Source organism: Sander lucioperca, chromosome 4 (assembly GCF_008315115.2).
Source record: "Sander lucioperca isolate FBNREF2018 chromosome 4, SLUC_FBN_1.2, whole genome shotgun sequence".
Taxonomy (NCBI): Eukaryota; Metazoa; Chordata; class Actinopteri; order Perciformes; family Percidae; genus Sander; species Sander lucioperca.
This window is the reverse complement of record NC_050176.1, coordinates 7,783,033-7,803,206: the sequence shown is the minus strand read 5'-3', so window position 1 is coordinate 7,803,206 and position 20,174 is coordinate 7,783,033. Positions and strand designations below refer to the sequence as shown.

The window sequence follows — 20,174 nt, the reverse complement described above, 5'->3', positions numbered from 1 at the left end:
TGTTAGTTAGTTGATATTGGATGTGAAAAGAAGGAAATGGTTCTTCCATAACATTGCACTTAATGTGTGTGAATTTCCCACACGAGGAGTAATTTATATAGTTCTATTTTATAGCGATCGATTATCTGTTCAAAAAACGTTCTATGTTCTATGCAAAATGTAAAATGTTCTATTAAAGAAAAGATAGAAAATAAATATTTATGTGTGCTGTAAAGTGGTTAGAAAAAAATGAAATCGGAAGTCGGTATCGGCAGGTCAAACTCAATGAAAAATCGGAATCGGCCTAGAAAATTGTAATCGGTGCATCTCTAATCTTTATATCTTTCAACCTATCAACCTTTTAAATTAACATGCTGCCTTTATCGGCATAGAAATCCTAGAGTTGGATGTTGAGGAAGCATAACAATATAAACAAAAAGGTACTGTAAATACAAGGATAGTCTGCCTTTTTTGACATCCCAGTTGAGAAGTTAATTTAAAATAATGTAGAAAATAGTCCATATCTCATGTGCAGTAATACTTCTAAATACAGTACAATAAGTCCATATTATAAACAAGGATGCTGGAGTATCTGTGGGTCACCTGAGATTGGGACACATGTTCAACAGTCAGTTTGTCACTGCCTACATGAGCATGTAAATTGTCAGTTTGTATATTATTAGACACATATTCAGACACTGCTGCTCCTTACAATCAATGTCAAATCAGCTATTTTAGCTGAGTTTTTCAACTTTCAGGTCAAGCCAAGTCAGAAAGTCCCCATGAAGCCGCAGCCAGCAGAAAGTCACTGCTCCCGGGCAAGAAATAGTCTAGCACATAGCCCCTTGTAAAATCACAACTTGTTTTTTATACCTGGGTTTTTGTACGGATTAAAACAAACACAATAAAATAAGTTAATTAATAAGCTTCAGGAGGTGCTGGTAGCCAGATTTTATTAACTTTGGACAGTGCCAGGTTAGCCGTTTCCCCCGGTTTCCAGTCTTTAAGATAAGCTAATCTAACCGGCTGCTGGCGGTAGCTTCATATGTCACGTACAGACATTAGAGTGGTATCGATCTGCTCATCTAACTCTCGGCAAGAAAGCATACAAGGGTGTTAGGCATTAGTCCCACTTTGATCCCGAATGTCTGATTCTTTTAAGTCACTTGACTCCTATGTCCTTTACTTTGACTGCTCTGCTGAAACATGTGACGGCTGGATCTTTTTCATTTGAAAGTGATTTACTGTCTTTTGAGGCCCTGGTGGAGTCTAAGCAAAGCCAAAAGTCTAAGCGAAACTAAATGAAATTTTCTGCAGTGATACAAACATTTGAACAGACATTTCCTCCCAAGAATCTGGTGCTCTCTGTTATGTGGGATTAAACCTTACCTAACACATTGATTAAACCTTACCCCAAGTTTAGTCCCTTTCTAAAACATTACTGTGAAACCAGGTGATTACATACAATCATACAATCAGATCCTGACTGGTTAAATAATTAACTTCCTGAAAGAACATATACTAGCATCCAGGGTACATGTGTGATATCATTACATGGGTATTGCAATGATATGATGGGTTACATTTCACTGGAATTGTACCTCGTATGATTTTATGTGACAATTTAAATTGATTGAAAAATGATTGACATCTACTGTCTGACAAACACTGGATGAAATGGGATTGTTACTCTCAGGAAACTGATTAAAGTTTTTTTTAAAACACTTTTTTTTTGGTTCTTTTTGTTTAGGGACCACAGCACCTAAAATCCCTGTGTAATGAACTGTCTGTGTATTTGTCTGTGTTTAATTCTGTGTGTTTATTCTTCTTAAATGTAAATGTTACAAACATTTTTAAACCTGACCTATTCAGTGTTTTCTAAAACACTACCCTACATACCCATTTTTTTTAACCTAGTGTATTCTTACAAATGTAGGGCACGCAGACTTAGGATTCTAGGTCAAATTGACATTGGCTTGTGTTCATTTCACACAAATCCCTTTGCATTAATCTGGGTGCATACATCCCTTGAACAACGACAGTGTTTCAAGACCAAAGGGTCTGTGTCTAAAATGCTCCTAAATACAATTTTACAATTCCTCAGACTTCCTCTTACACAAAAGTTTAGCAAACAGTCAATTATTAGGAAGTCTAAACTACATACACCAACTCCTTCAGTATTAATTGGTCAAACATGCTACTGTAAAACTATAATGACTGTCTTCGCTTCAATAGTTAACCCTGATGAGGACAGCTACTGATCTCACCTGTTCTGCTCCTCCAGCTTGGCCAGTAGCTCCAGTTCTTCAGGGCTCAGGTTCTCTGAGTCTGCCGGGGAGGCTGCTGGTGCTGACAGCAGTGTATCATGGGAAGATGAGTCTGGGCTGAGCACTGGGCTGCCCGTTGATGAGGGGTCAGGGTCCATGCCAGGAGGGGAAGAAGGGCACTCTAGCTCAGGGGGAGCCCCACTAGAGCCCTCTCTTTCTGGGCTGCCACTGGGTAGAGACATGGCAGTGACGATGGAGTGGGATGGGTGAAGCAGTGTGGGTGTGATAAGAGGGTCTTCCAGTCTCACTGTTGGTCTCCCTCCTCAGTGAGCCTGGCTGTCGCCTGATTGGCCACCTGGCTGGCCGTTGATCCAATATGATCAGAGGTCTTCAAACCTGTCATGGATGCAAAAAAAGCTAAATGAAAATGGCTGACAACAGATAATTAAAGAAAAGACATCAAAGCAGTGGTTAACATGTTGTCACTAAAAATAACATTACAAATATGTCAAAAACTGTGGCTACACAGCATGACATGTGCGGCCTCGTTTAGTTGTATTTTTAAAATAATTACTCAGTCGATTTATTTTTATATAATCGTTTAATCTCTAAAATACAACAAATAAAGGAGGCATCATAGTTGCCATGTACAAAAATCCTAAGCATTTTTAGTTTGTGCACTCAAAGATGTGTGATGTCATGTTTGGCTTAATAGACTCAACACAAGTACTGGCCCATACTGGTCCAATCCACATTAAAGGGTAACTACCTTTTTTTCAACCTGGACCCTATTTACCTATGTTTTGTGTGTCTAAGTGATGGGAACAACAAAAATTAGTCCAGTATTAAGCAAGATCACTGAATTCGGCAGCAGCAAAACAAGCTACAATGTAACTTAATAGGGCAATTGTCCAGCTTGTATTTACCTTCACAAAAGTGCTTGTTTTGCCGCTGACAGGCTCAGATTAATATTCTAAGTATCTGACAACATTATGGAAAGGATTTCTAAGGAGGTCGACCTTTCTGTTAAAGAGTAAGATCCTTTTTTTAAACAAAAACATCAGCGAAATTGCATTCACTAAACCCACCAGGCTCCATGTAGATAAACAGTAATTTTAGCATTGTAAAATACACTTCATTCAAAGTCGACAGAAACAAAATAAAACTATGAAAAACTGTGTTGGGTCGTCTTTCCACTTTTCCAACCATCACAACTCTAGTTTTGGTTGAAATAAACATGTAGTTTACTGATTTACATGTGAAAATATGATGGCTCTATACACGCTAAAAGTATTGTTTTTTTTTTTTTAAATGGAGTCTGGTGGGTTTATCACTAGTGACTGCAGAGCTGTTCCTGGTTACACAGAAATATCTCAAAGAGGTTTTAAAGGTCTATCTCTGAAGGGATCCTTTCCATAATGTTGTCAGACACTTAGAATATTAATCTGAGTCTGTCAGTGGCAAAACAAGCACTCCTGTGAAGGTAAATACAAGCTGGACAATTGCCCTATTAACTTACATTGTAGCTTGTTTCGCCGCTGCCGACTGCAGCGAACATGCTTAATACTGGACCAATGTCAAAGATTGTTGTTCCCATCAGTCACTTAGACACAAAAACATAGGAAAATAGGGTTGAAAAAAATGGTGGTTACCCTTTAAGATGCCAATAATGCCCTCCACACCCTAGCTCAAGTAACTGCTATAAAAAGGAGTGGTCCTTAGTCACTGTAATGACATCATTCTGACTGAGAGCATAATGGTCCGTCGCTGCAGACAGACTCAGCTATCAGAGAGCTACTCTTCTCTATAATAAGACAGATAGTTGCTCAGTGATGCCTAACACGGAAACAAGGTTGTTTTTGACATGTAAATAAACTGTTGCAATCTATAGAGATCCTCATAATGTCTGTGTTTCATCATTGTGAAAGAGTGAGAGAACAAACTTGATACATTGTTATTTAATTAATATCAGACTTCACTTTGGCTTTCAGAAGGACTGAGCAATGGTCACATGTTCTGGGCGATTGATGTGCATTGAGAGATTGATGTGCATTAAGAGATAATAAATCAATCAGATCGTAAATAAATCAGATGAATAACTGAGTGAGTTCAGACAGATAAGGCAGGGGTCACAGATCGTATAAAGAGCTGAAGCCATTGACTACAAACAGCTTTAAATTGTTTTCCTTCCAATGTAAACCCAGCCATAATGTCACACCAAGAAAAAAAGCTTTTTCAGCCAGTGAAAAATGTATGCAAACGTACTGTTCAGGTCGAATGCTTTGTAAAAAAAAAAAAATATAGTTTGACTGATGGTTTTATAAATCATTAAAAAAGCAGTCTTGTGTGTGTGTTTGTGTCTTCAAAGTGAAGTTGGTGGCTTCCAGTGATTAAGGGCGTACAAGGGAAAGGCATTTGTGTCTCGAGTGCAACATTTAACTTGATAATGTTAGGCAGCACATCTACTCAGCTAATAACAACTCTGGAATAATTCATATATCAACACAGAAAACACACAACATACACAAACACAATCGTGAAGTCATAGTCTGCATACTCAAAAACAACAAAAACAATACAGTTAATTGACCAACATATACCATATCGAACTGTCCATGTGATAGCCACAAAAAAAGTCACAAACAATGCAACGAAGAATTGATTTTGGCCATGTAATCAACCATGAAGGTTGAGAGAAACATACAGATGCAGGCAAGAAGAGCAGAAAAATAGCCTGCAGGAGAGGAGAGGAGCATGATAACAGTCTGAACAGGGAAAACACTACATGGGGAAGAGACAAGGATTACATTCATGCATAGAAACCAGCCTAATCAAAAGAGCCATTAACAAGTCAATGAGACTGATCACATTTGTAAAAGGGCTCGGTCAAAAGACAAATCAGAAATAACATCCTTATCATATCAAAGCAATTCCACCCATAAGCTAATGGTAAAACAGCTTTTATTGGATAGAGTATTTATTTACTCAAGTTAATCTGGTAGAGCTAAACTACCCCTTTGTGGCTGAATTTACTGCAACAGTTGCTGAGGTGACAACATCAGTCTGCCTTTTCTTTCTGTTGGGAGAGCAATCTGGACTTGTTAATAAGGACGTCATTAGATTAAACTGATATTTGGTTGATGAACTGCATTTAAAAAACAAAAAGTGCCACGAAAACATCTTAACCATCAACCTATAAGCCAAGGCAGTACAAAAGAAGAGATGCTTTAGAGATGTTTCAGCACCACAGAGTGCTATTCAGCTGTGTCACTGTGGTCAGGCCACACTGTAAAAGGTGAGTCATGCAAGAGGACTACAGCAGAGTGGAAATAAAGTGGGAAGGATTTTCTCTAACACACACACACACACACACACACACACACACACACACACACACACACACACACACACACTGAAGGGCTTTGACAAAGCATAACAAGCCAGATTTTCTGAGCTTGGCTGTTGCTCTGTATATGAACAGCAGGCTCCCTCTAATGTCATTGTGTACTTGGGAGAAACTGCAGAGGACTGTGAGATAAAGGGGGGGTCGGGGGGCTTTCATTGTAATCCATTTAAATTTGCATTTCCAAGCATGTTTAGTGTGTGTTTGTGTGTGTGTGCTACATGAAAGGTTACTGTTTAGCATGTGCACTGACATGTCTCCATGCTTGGTGTGTCCATGTTTATATTCCTTAGTTCCACCTCAGTAGAATGTGTGTGTTGCCATGCATGGGTGTGTATGAGTCCTGCTGTGTGATAGATGTTTGCCCGATTTTGAGTGTTTATGTTTAGTCTCTCCTTGACTGATATCACCATGCACAATTATGGTATTGTGTAAAGTCTACGCCTGAACGCATCCTCTCCGAGCTCTCCGTCGATAGAAACAGACAGCGCTTTTGTCCCCCCCCCCCACCCACACACCACCTCCAGTTATCCAACATGAACCCACGTCCCCTTTACCCCTCCATGTATTGAATGTTGTGTCCGTGGTTTGCAAACCCTCGAGCAGGATGTGTCTTGATTTACAAAATACTTTTAATTGGTGTAAAGAAGCTTTTCACTGTCTCCATCTGGGCTTGGTGACGTTGAGCTGGCCTTGGGCAATTAAAATAAGAAGGGTAAAAAAAAAAAAAAGGGTACCCACCCTTTAATCTCTTCACAACACCCACCACCAACAGCTTCATCCATGTTTTCCCATCTGCAAAATAGGCAAAGCTATACAGTAATAGTTCATGCTATCACAGCAGGGTGGGAAATTAACTTTTTTTGCCCACCAGCCACTGTGGCTAGTGGATGCTCAATTTTACCAGCCCCTTCTATTTTTTACCTGCCACTTTTTCCAGAATTCAAATTTATAAAATAAAGTGCACTAGCATATTTTGAATTGCTTCAATACATAATTTTTATTATTATTAATACATATTTTATTAATATAGGCAAATAAAAAGTGATTGTTGTGTTTGGTCAGTTTGGTCATATTCTACAGTAATTGTAGGCCTACATGTTTAATGATCAAAAAAAATATTGACTCATCTCTCAGTAACATAGCATTAAACAGTCCCTCCCTTCGCAGGCTTTTTCCTTTTTGTTGCGGCCCAAAATACCTGATTTTGCGGGAGCTTTTGTAAAAAATTGCGATAAAAGTTGCGATGTCTTTTGGATTTTTGTTGCAATGAAGTTGCGAGAGACAGTGAAAGTTGCTTTTTTGTATAGTTCTTTAAAAAATAAAAAGGAAACGTATTTTGGGGAGAATAAAACTACTCTGGGCTGAGTTTTCCTAGTAACCTTACCAAAAAGGCTCAGGATGCTGCAAATGTTGGTATAATATGAAAATGGCTGGTGGATTTAAGACAAAAAATAATAATTTATTGAATGAATCAAATTTGAACATTTCTGTCAGTGGCTTGTTGATCTTTACATTGTTAGTTAATTTCCTAACCTGGCCTGGGACACACATTCATATGGTTTGATAAAGTACTTATTGGACTTTAACTTATCATTGCACTTACAATAACGACCGTAGCTGTCCTCAATTTAGGTCATCGTGTACGTCTCATCTCCGTTTTTTCCTGCATCCACCGTGTGTGTGTGTGTGTGTGTGTGTGTGTGTGTGTGTGTGTGGAACTGAGCAGCAGAGAGGCCGACAGGATTAAAACAGCAGCAGGTTTCAGCGACTGAAAAATCGTTACAGCGTACACTGATGTTTAATACAGGTTGGCAGGACGGTCTGAAATGTTTTGCATGGTCTTTTGCTGTATGTTTTGTCAATGCGGCACTTGTTCAAAAAGTAGGCTACCTTCTCTTTTTCTTTACTTCGCCCTTAACAGAGTACATTCATAGCTAATGCTGACTCCATGGCGGGCCTCTTAACACCGGGGATATGTCGCCACATGTTTTTAACCGATAATTTTCGTTTCGTCTGTACCTCAGCTCAGCTACATGGTGTCACCAAAGCCGGTCTACCCTAACCCTTATTAGAAATTCTTTGGTGTCACGGACGATCGCTGAAAACTACTTGACAAAAGTCTGGAGTTGACGGAAATATGCGTGGTCAAAGCCCCGGCTGTGAACGGTTTCATTTCCTATAAGTTCTTCACGATAAAAGTCCTCCGTTATTTTGGTATTTGAATGTTTTTATTATGAAGCAGCAAAATCCGGAAATGTTGGGCATTCATTAGCAGTAACGTAACGCGACTCCTATAAGCATTGTGCATTGTTTCTTAGCAACAGTATTCTTTGACAAAAGCTGTCCAATCCGTTACAAGGAATGTTTTACAATCCACCCGCCACTGTGGCTGGTATACAAGGCAAAGTCACCCGCCACTTTGAAAAAGTACCCGCCACTGCTAATTTCCCACCCTGTATCACAGACATTCTGAGGCGTAAATTATTTCCCAGAGGCTGAAAAAAATCTCCTGGAAAACCTGACCAGCATTTTATGAAAGAAAAACTGAAAAATCAGCTACTTTTCATTGGGATCCCAACCTCGCTGATGTGTCAACCCCTGCCTCCATCCATCTATGTGTGTATGTGTTCTGCCCCCGGGGCCTTCCAGCCCTGACATTAAGGGCGACCTCTTTGTTAATCCGTAGCTGCAAACCTCGCTGTTGTTCCAGCTCATGATCTCATGTTTGGTTACCGACACGTGGACTGTTCATTTCCACGCTATTCATCTACTGAACCCAATGTCCTTGTGACTGCTGCTGGGCTCGACATTGTTCAAAGTTTCTCATTGTAAAGGAGGGATTTTTTTCTGATATTGCTGCTCAAAGCCTTCTCCCTCATTGTTTGTTAAAGCCATAACTGGAATCAGAATGACTCGATTAGGTAAAACCAATGCATGGCATTAGGTCCTTGCTGCACTGATGCAGACATATTGACAAGTTAAACACAGTGCACAAGGGTAATGGTGTGTAAGGTAGATACCAATCAATGTGTGTATGATAAAAGCAGGCTTTATAATGATTTAACAGCATCTGTCTGACAGGGTGGGAAGTAACAAAGGACAGCTACCCAAGTACTGTACTTATAGAGAATGTAATTTTGAGGTACTTGTACTCTACTTTAGTATTTTCATTCTATGCTACTTTATACTTTTACTTCACTACATATCAGAAGGAAATATTGTAATTTTTATGAGATTTATTTAACAGCTAAAGTTAATGGTTACATTTCAGATTAAGATAAATCCTGTGATCTGTTTATTTAATATGCTTTGTTATTAATCAGACCCAACACTATACGAGTACGGTAGAGTTCAAATTAGCCCCACCTTGACCAGCTACAACATTAAAGTGCCACTTACATATTAAGGCAAGGCAATTTTATTTATATAGCACATTTCAGCAGCAGTGCAATTCAAAGTGCTTTACATAAAACATTTAAAACAGTTAGAAATTAAAAATAATTAAAACAGAATTAAAAACAATTAATACAAAATTAAAAACCGATAGAATACAGGAATAAAATTCACAATGCAGTACAATTAATAAAAAAAAGGCAATGTCAAAAAGAAAGGTCTTCAGCCTTGATTTAAATATGCCAATTCTGCATAGTGGTTATTTGTTGATAATAATTTTGTATTTTTACTTTAAAGATTATTTAACATTGCAGTCCTATAACATGTCACGATGGAAAGTAACAAATAAAAAAATGCAGCAGAACCAGATTGTCTTTTTTATTCCACAGTCTTCTTTCTTGTCATAAGCTGTTCAGTCGGAGATTTAGGTGTGTTATGCTAATAGCGGCTAATGTAGCCTCAAGCAGAGATGAGGAGCCGCTACAGAGGTCTGGTAAACTCTTCTTCTTATTCACACCCCCAGATTTATTTCATTTTCAAAGTTACAGTCTTCAGACCCAACCGGCGTTGACTCAAGTGACATCACTTGAGCCAATTTATCAGACTTTGTGCAGCCCCCTCTGGAGCCCAGAATACTTCATACAACTAGTTCACATATGCAGTAGAACTCTTCAAGACCTGTAAACAGGCTTTGTTTGACTATGTAAAAGTTTGCTTTTAAGTAAAACTTTGACTTTGAATACAGGACTTTTACTTAAAGGGGTAAATGAGTTGTAGTAAATGATCTGAGTACTTTGTCCACCACTGTTGCCTGACTTATTCCATAGTGAAATCTGACTGATGGCACAGTGGTGTATGTTTAAAGCTCTGTGTACTGTACTGTCATTACAATAACGACAGCCTGCTCTCCAAACAGCCCTCATGTACCAACTGCACTATATAGATTATTAAGATGTAACATTTGTGCCATGCAACAAATGCTTCTCTAGGATTTTTCCAATGAGAATTAGGTGTGACCATAAGCATGAATAAGGAGGAGACACATTTAGGGCAATCGAGGCGACACGGACAACAAATGTTTTTCTTGGTTCCCTAAATTTACTGACCATGTTCACTTTATATGACTAATGCTTTCCTGCTCCAAATTTAGTTAGTATCCCTCTCCAGATGATTCGGATCCCTTGAGTACCATTGTGAGAGGAAATTGTCTAGAAATAGCCATCTCCACAACCCATCAATTTACTTTCAAGTGCAGGCAATTATTTTGCTCTTTTCCACCAGTGAATGGTCATTGCATTAGTACTAATACTACACAGATTATTTAATATTTCATAACTAAAAAATGCATGATAAAACAAACTGCAACATCCACTAATCGGGCACTAATCTCAAAACTGGATTACATGAGTACGCCATGGGGGACAACTGCTACAAACCAGGTGCTACCATAGGCACAAAGCCAGCGCTTAATGTGATGCTAAAGCAAAGACTGACATTAGTTTTCCTGCTGCATTCTTTATATTATCTCTTAATGTCATACTCCCAGCAGCGCCGTCACGAACGCTGATCAGTAGCCAAACTGCAGTTTAATCACCCGTTCTGATTACAAACATCCGCAGTTTGCATTAGAAATTGCTGTAAGGGGGAGGAAACAAGCACTACGAATACACAAACACCATCTCAAAAATTTGATTAACTTCAGTGTTTTGCATGTTTTCTTGTATTCCATAACTACCTCAAGCAAAGCCTACTGGGGAAATGAGAAAAATTAATAAAATTTCAGAAGTTCAAAAACCTGTTAACTTCCGAATTGTTTACTTCAAAACAGCACAGGCTCATTGACAGCCAATTATCAGACAGGACACATCACATGTCAATTGTGCAAAAGAAGCATCAACAGCCAAGTATGACAACACAGGTTTCAAAATGCCTCAGTCTCTCACTCAGTAACACGTTTGTGTTGTTAATCATACAACCACAGATTTACCCTGCGGTAAATCATTCCCTCATGTTCATTTCAAACAATACCTTGACTTAGCTGATGAAATGTTCCGACCTATTGTATAGAGAAGCAGCATGTTTGTACCCAACTACCTCATAAATCACAGATATTATGGTAATTATAGCCATACGCATGTTAGTAATGCCATATGTTTATGAAATATTTGTACTCAATGTTTAGTTAATAGCCTTTAGATTCCCTAATGACAGTGGCGGAATGTCACTAAATACATTTACTCAAGTACTATACTTAAGTACAGTTTTGAGGTACTTGTACTACTTGAGTATATCCATTTTATGCCATGTTATGCTTGTACTCTGACTACATTTCAGAGGGAAATATTGTACTTTTTACTCCACTATATTTATCTGACAGTTACTTTTCATTAGACATGGTCCGATACCATTTTTTGCTTCCCGATACCGATTCCGATACCTGAACTTGCGTATCAGGCGATACCGAGTACTGATCCGATACCAGTGTGTCATATATTTTATTATGTTTTAACATAACTATATACTACTATCCCTGTATGGATGGGATATGATTTCTATCTTTGTTGTCAGTCTGGCTCAGGTTAAACTCTTTGTGAAACATGAACAAACACAAAAAATTAATGCCACAGAACTTTTTTATTATCCAGTTTGACAGTCAGTTATAACGGAAAAAGAACATAAATAAACTACTTTAACGTAGATTTTCTTTAGGGCTGTATTATGTGGTATCGGATCGGTGCATAAACTCCAGTACTTCCCGATACCGATACCAGCATTTTAGGCAGTATCGGTATCAGAACATCTCTACTTTTCATATTAAGATTAAAGATACAAAAGCATTTGATAATCCTATAAAATACAAAGTTTAAACCAGTGGTACTTAACCCTTTTGGCTGTGACCCCTTTAAAAATCTATGTCTAGTTGGGGCTCCTCATCACGTTTCAGATGTCAGTGAGCAGTTTCACCAAAGAGACATTCTTTGAACATAGTTTCCTTTAAATAACTGTGTGATGCCCCAAAAGGTAAAATTATCCAATATTTCACAATAAATCAAATATTAGAGAAACGTGTGTTGTTTTTTCTTCTTTCCTCTCCAATTAATCATCTCATGACCCCTCACATTTATCTTGTGGTTAGGAACTAAACTACCTCACTGTATAAAAAGTAGCAGTACGCATTAATGGTTAATCAGTACAATCTAATAATCTAACATATATCACTCTAAAGAACAAGTACTTTTAGTTTTGACACTTTAAGTAAGCTAAATTTTACTGATAATACTAATTCTGTTCTTTTACTTTAACACAAAGATTTTTAATGTTTTTTATGTTTACACTGTTTTACCTAAATTAGGGATCTGACTCTTCCACCTCTGCCTAAAGCCCCTGACACACTAACCCAACGGCTGACCGTTGGCAGAAAAGGCAGTCGGACTGATCAGTCGGCTCCCCGAGGTCCAAAAAGTGCCTCAGAACACATCGAAGCGACGCCAACTTGAGCGTGTGATACGTCTCCATAACAGCAGGTGGCGCTAATCTGTATTGTCACCCAAAAAATTAAAACCGACAGCTGATTGGATGAATGCGTCACGTGGGTATGGCTGCTCATTCAGAATACAATCTCATATTTTACGAAGATAGTTCACTGAAACGTGTTTCTGAAAACATTTTAAGCGAGAAATAGGCCATGCAGTTGCTGAATCTGACTTCATTTCAGATCGACAAAGGTCAATTTAAAAGATTTTCGGCAGATTTTGCTCGTCATTTCCGGGTTAGCACGCCACCAATCAGATTGGTCATGGAGTCCGACTGCCCGCCCTCCGGCCCAACATGTCAGGTCGGCCAAAATGAAGACCGACAGCTCCTCAGACGGACGACGGCACGGAACACACCGAACAGACTTGAGTCACAGACTGTCCGACGGCCGATTATCGGGTTGGTGTGTCACTGCCTTAAGGAAACAACGTTGAGCAAGGCGACAGATCAAACTACTATTGGTTACATAGAAAAGAAGGCAATACTCAGAGTAGAGCACACATGATTTCAACATACTGTAGTTCTTCTATAGTATTTATAATGGCCCTATACATATTTCTGCCTCATTATCTGAACACAATTTGCATGTTGGTATAAATCCATATATTAAAACAGGCAGCAGTCTAAAAATGAGATGAGGATTCAGTCAGTGTAAAATCTGCAGGGCTGCACAGATCCAGTTACAAATCTGCTGTCTACATGAACAATAGGGTAGAGAGAGGAGAGCTGTGGAGGAGCTGCAGTCGTAGTGAGCGTGAACCGCAGCAGCCAGGTCATCAAGCTGCTCCATGTTTCCATGTGTCAGCAAAGGAAATGAAGTGCAGTGCAGTGCACACAGGCCAGGCCAGCACCATAACAGTCAACCAGCAAGCCAGCCAATAAGATAGGCAAGAGCGAGGACGGGACCTCCTAATGATACTGGAGGCTTTAGAGGGACAATATTTTGTTTTAAAAATCAACCTTTTAAACAGTAAAACTTTACTTTGTGCTGCTATTTAAAAAGGTGCTGTAGGTAGGATTGGGAAGATCCAGGAAATAGCCAAAACATTTGAACATCAACAACTTCTCAGTCCCTCCCCCCTTTCTGCTACAGCCCAAAACGTTATTCTAAGCCCCTCCCCCCACAAGGGAGAATAAATGCATGTGCATGAGCAGTGATTGACACATAGTTAGACACCCCCCCCGGCCCTGATTGGTTCATCTGAACAGGGAGTGGTGGATTTTTGCAAATCGCACTACAAGCTGTAGGTGGTGCCAGAGGAGCCGGATTTCTTTTTTTAATTACCTGCTTCATGTAGTTCTACTTGAACATAGGGTCAGTTTCAGCAAATATGACAGAAAGGTAGTTTTATAAGTCTTACCTACCACATCTTTAACACAGGCATGAAATTTAATGTAGATAAGAAAAAATGGCACAACCACTTAACTTATACGCTTAGTATTTTAGAGCTGAAACAATTAGTCAAAGGAAAATTATTCTGCAACAATTTTGATAACTGATTAATTTTTTTACCAACATTTCGCGGGTTCCACCTTCTCAGATGTGAATATTTGCTTGTTTTGTTTGTCTCCTGTAATAGTAAATTGAATATCTTTGAGTTTTGGACTTTTAGTCGCACAAAACAAGACATTTGAAGACGCCAACATGGGCTCTGGGCCTTTTTTTATGAATAATTGATTTCTTAATTGAGAGAATAATCAGCTGATTAACCGATACTGAAAACAGTTGTAATCTGTGTTTGTTGTAGCACAGATTTATTTTCTGATGTAGTACTTCGACTATGGGACCTACATCATTCGTAGACGGCACCCTGGTTAAACAGCCAGGCACCACCATTATTTTGACTGATATTGCAATTGCAATATGATTAACGATATTGGAGGCCTGGATTGAGTTATCATTTTTGCATCATTATTCTCATTGTCATTGAAAAATATATTAAATGATCATGGTGTGTGATTTTTGTGAGGATCTGTAACAAAAAAAGATTTATTCTTAAGTCTGTAGAATATGACTTGTAGGCTGGGACATCTCTGCAATGCCACAATATTTAATTCAGATTGGTATTTCGAAACATATTTGGCATTTAACAAATATTGCCACCCCACAATTTGGATATTGCACTAGTATTGCAATTTCGATAAAATTCTGATTAATTGTGCAGCCCTATAGTTAAGTGGATGTTAGATTTCATTGTAAGCCCAGTAAAAAGACATAGCGTTCACCTTATTTGCACTATATCATATTGCAATATATCAAAAGGCAAATCTTGTTATGACCTGCACAAGCGGCTCCTGCTTGTTCAACCAACGACCAAACACAGTGGCAGATGATAATAAACCTGGACAGTAGTGGGCAGACAAACTGTACAGCACAGGGAAAAGGCTGCGAGGTGATATCCCTCCTCCTGTTCTTGCTGGAGGCTACAAATACACATGCATAATTCAAAACCACACACACACACACACACACACACACACACACACACACACACACACACACACACACACGTGTACAAACAATTCAGAGACTGTTTATCCTGGCAACACTGTCCAGAGCCTATTAGCTTACCACTCTCTCACACGGATAAATAATGTGGCAGCAGCAGCGAGTGCACAGGAAAAGGTGAGCTGGAATAAGCTGGTGTGTGCTCGCATGTCACAGACGTATTACGCAATCTTTTGTGTGCGTGCATGTGATCGTGGGATCAGATAAAGAAGTTTCGAGGCAGTGGCACATAAAAACAAGGTCACCAGGATGTAAGAATCAGGTACCTTTTTTTTTCTTGACAGTGAATTGTGTGAGATGCCTTTTGCATGGTGAGTGGATTTCACAGATAAGCCTGAAAATAATCTCACTGTACAGTATCTCATACAAGGATATGATGAACCCATTACTCAGTGGTACATATCCTTAGTCATGGGGCATTTAAGTGGTTATTACAATCAACCGAGTAAGATAATTAACTCCTTGAATAGTTTCCCCACTCCTGAAAAATTGACAAGTGCCTGAGGGAGCTCTTCCATTTTGTGTAGTCAGGGGTATCCATAATCCTTAAACATCATACCCCAAAAACTATGTCAGTTCCCTACTTTTTATTCCACTTGGGAGGAAAAATGATATGTGCCTAGCCCAGATTTAAAGCATAGAGTAATTTAATAAAGTGGGTTTCTCAGTACTTAGAGAAGTTCTGGTTTTCTGTCTTACAACCCAGACATTAAAGGGATTTACCTTTAAATCACTCTCTAATTATATGTTTAAATAAAAACAGATGGATTAAGGGTAAAAATAACACTGAAACCCATTGATTGAAATGATAATTTTAGCTAAAGCTACCAGTGAATGAGCAGGTAGGGGCTCAGTGTCTATGGTGTTTATCAAGGACAGTTCAACAAACATCTGGATAGAAACACACAGGTAGAAAACATAGTAGCCCCTCTGCCATCCATCCACTGTTGTTTCAAAATAAAAAAAACTCTACTTATTAAAAAGGTGAAAGTGACTCCTACAACCCTTTGTCCTGCGGTTTCATACTTGAAGAGCCTGTAATCCTATTGACTAGGTTGTTTGGACATGACAGCTCATTATCCCGGCCTGCTGTAGCTTGAGGATGCCTGAACAACAGGCCTACATGCTCTGTAGTCGACTCATGCCTCGGCTGGATCAACATCTGTGGCCAAAATGACACATCATCCCCCTCTTTTCCGCATCTAATGCCCCGGCTTTCCACAACAATACGATTGTGTAACAACATTTAAAATGAGGACGCAGAGAGCATGCTATGCCTTAGCAATAAATATGGTTTATAGGCTAATGAATGGGCCGTGTCTCCGTTGGCATGCCGTACAGTGGAATTTTTCACTGAGATAAATGAGCAGACGGATGAAGCTGATGCTGATGGGGCTTCAACAACCAGGACCAATAGTGTTTTTGCAATGTGGGCCTGTGTAGTTTTCACGTTGAATTTGTGCAAATTAGTAAGCAATTGGGCCCGTAAATAGGCTCCACGCGATAACATTTGTATTACATTCAAAAATAAACACCTCAAATAAACAAATAAAACGATAAATGCCTACCTGGACCCCTTTTCCATTTTCAGAGAGGTGCGTTTATCGTTGCTCCCACATCCGTCCGTCTTAAATGTCAAACGTATGTTAACGTTATCAGCTAATTAGAATCGTAATAGACCACCGAGGACAGATACAGAGAGACCGTCCAACGCAGTGCCATCGTCCTGCCGCCGTTCAACCGGGAGGCAGCGACGAGTCGCTTCTGCGCGCGGAGAGGCTCGTGTGTGTGAACTGAATTTAGAGGGAAAACATATTTCTGTAGAGATCTGCTAAAATAACCACGAGAGCCGTGCGACGTAACCTGCGGTTTAACGGGGATATGGTATAAACGGCAGCATCAATCATTACGAGTAAATCACACAGAGTGACTGGCGTCCTGTGCCTTCTGTTGAGCGCGAGGTGGGGCGCACCAATCAGGTGGCAGCATAAGATATGATTGGCATGTCACGAACCAATGACTTGTTCAGACTGCGGGATCCCTTTGGAAGGACAACAATAATAGCCAATTAGGGTAGAGCTATATCATGCAGGAAGGCGGGGCCCGCAGGTGTCATACAGCGGTGTCGATTTTAACGAATTTCCCATGTATGGCAACTAAACGATTAATTATGTGACAAAATGTTATATGCAATAGTTTCAGTCAATCTTTGGCTCTCTGAGTGATTATGCCATAGCAACCAACTGCAGTCTGGTCATAACTACAAGTGCCTGTATTTATTATGGCTATTTTCAGTGTTGTTTCTTTAAAACAAAATTAACTTCATTTTCATTTCATTGATTTCAACAACCAAAATTAGAAGTAGGCTACCTGTTCTGTGTAAACTGACCTTGTCCTGAGATTGGCAGCAGGTTGCCTATCACCGCCCAGTGGTGAAGGAAGGAAGTAGCCTACTCTAATGTATTATCAGTAAAATGCACTTAGAGTGTCACAAGTAAAAGTGTATTATATATTAGATTATTTGCTGATTTATGCTAATTAGTATATTAATTAATTCATGTATAAGTAACATTTTAACTAGCCTATAGTATAAAGTGTTGGGTCATTACATCTATATCTAAATCTTAATTTGTAAATTTAAATTAAATAAATGGAGTAAAAAGAACAATGTTTCCCTAACTAGTGGAGTAGAAGTAGCCTGTGAAGTGGCATTACGTGGAAATATAGTCAAGTAAGTATGTTACCGCTAGCTCATAATTGTATATTTATGTCTTTTATGTGTTTTATACCTGCTGCACAAATAAAGTTGAAGTTGTACTTAAGTACAGTATGTAAATGTACACAGTTACATTCCACCATTGTCAATGCATTAATACGGCAAACACCCTGAAAAAATAAGAATTTGTCTTTTTTTCTTCTTCTTTTGTCTCTATTTGTGTTAATGGTTTACAGCCCTACGCCTAATACTAAATTTGGAGTAGACTTAAGCTCAAACAATTGACCAGTGTTATCCACTCAACTCCTGAACTAAATGTGTAAAACATAGAACTTCACTCATATTAAGCAAGATCAGACATGACATGCATGAGGTAAAGAAAAATGCTATCACACATGTATTGTTGTTCTTTTCAAGCTTGTTAAAGCAACCTTTAAAGCAGGAAAACACCACAGCCGCTGTCATCACTTCTCTGCCTGGGATCTTTGGCCCAGGCAGGCCACTTCCTATATAGATAGATAGATAGATAGATAGATACATAGATACATAGATACATAGATACTTTATTCATCCCGAAAGAAATTTTAGGCATCCAGTAGCTTAGACAACCATAACACAAAAAACACATATACACATATATCACACATAAATAAGAGTAAAAATAAAAATCACTCACAGAAATGCAATGACCATGATAAGGTGCTATGGTAGAGTGTGTGCAATAGTGGTAGTGCCAAAGTGAACAGTGCAGGGATTGAACCGTGCAATAGATTATTATTAAATATTAACTGGCTATGAATAAGAACAATATATAACAGGGAATAAATAAATTATAAGATGTAGATGTTATGACCAATTAAAAGAGCTATCACAGAAAATCCTGCTAGTGCAACCTCAACACCAGTGCTGCCAATAACACATCTAATTCCATTGCAGTAGTGTAAGAGCTATGGGATGATTTGACTGCAGGAGATGAGGTGCTGCAGACGACCCATAGGCCTAACAGTGGAATAACCAGAAGTGTTCTCAACCTGAGATTCAACAACAGGATGCTGTTAGAGAAGAGGAGCATGGGGGGTCACCGAGCATGGCAGAAAGAAAGTGGGCAAACATTGTAGATTGATAGAGAGAAATAATTAAGCAAACTATGTAATGACTGGTAACTTAAAAACTGGACAAAATGATGAATACTTGTCAGACTGTCAGACTCCAAAGGGATAGGGGTATTGCATCAGTGTTCTAAGAGACCTTAGACCTTAAGCCTGGACATGGATTTCAGATCCCTCTTTTCATTTAAAGTCTCCAAATACAGATCAGGAATTGGTATTGCTGTAGAACATGTGTATGTGTCTATTCAACACAAACAGTATTGTTATCCCAGCATGTGACATTTTGGAAAGTCATACTCATCTCCAGTCTTTTTAATGTTATTTTTTAGAATTGGGCTAATTTTGAATTGTAAAAAAGATTTGATCTTGACACCCCACAATAGGAGAAACAAAGACAGTATGTGGTGAGAGCATGTATTTAATCCAGTTCTGATTAGATCGCTATACCGATGCTGTTTACCATAGGCAGGCCTTGAAGGATGTTCTCAGCCTTTGTATTGAGGCCCCATTCAACAAACGAGCACACTTTGAAGAAGGCTACATGGAATGCCATCTGTCACCTGGCCAAATGTCTTTACTTTATTGCCATCAAGTGGGGAAATTGGATACTGCAGCTCACCAGGCATTTGGGCTCTTGTGATAACAAATGCTCAATACTGCATAGGAAATATAGATGGGCTACTTAGCCTACAGATTGACAATTTAGGCTATTAGCTTAAATGGTCATGGCACAATACTTTCATCCATAATACATCCGATCACACGATAATATTGTCTGTACTATATTATAACAACGGCCACCATGAACGTATTACGACATACAATTCTACAGAAATAATAAGGCATAATAGTTGTTCATTAAATATTACAGCTCTGATCCTTTTCTCTGACCTAGCCTATATGATTCTGATTAATAAACAGCCTTGGAAAAGTGGACGTCGCCGTTCTTTCTGTACAGGCGCTGAGGTCGGGTGAAAGATGCCTTCAGGTGTTATTGCAAATAACGTAATAGTGATATAAAGAATTTGGACCGGACTATTTGAACAGTCAAAAAGCGGGAGAATTGGGATTAATGACTTCATAGTTGCCCATGGGTCAGTTTACGTTGAGGAGAACACAAACGCCCTGCCATTTTGGTGTTAACATAATGTATTCATTTATGTATAGTTTTGTATTTGTTAGTTTAAGTGACCTAACAGCTTAAGGTTTTGTCCCGCATCACAAGATGTATAAAATAAAATGTTGCTGGATCCATGTCGTT

The 20,174-nt window shown here is 38.9% G+C and overlaps 1 protein-coding gene across 2 annotated transcripts in view; it reads right to left on the bottom strand.

Annotated features, from left to right (window-relative positions):
- si:ch211-239f4.1 (EVI5-like protein) overlaps positions 1-17,058 on the bottom strand; it is a 40,632-nt gene extending 23,574 nt beyond the window's left edge. For both annotated transcript variants that reach the window (XM_031288939.2, XM_031288940.2), the window contains exons 1-2: positions 16,657-17,058; positions 2,247-2,642 (exon numbers count right to left, since the gene is read on the bottom strand). In XM_031288939.2, coding sequence (XP_031144799.1) covers positions 2,247-2,488 — 242 coding nt within the window. In that variant the 5' untranslated portion in view covers positions 2,489-2,642; positions 16,657-17,058. The remainder of the gene's footprint in view (positions 1-2,246; positions 2,643-16,656) is intronic.
- Between the last annotated feature and the right edge of the window lie 3,116 nt (positions 17,059-20,174).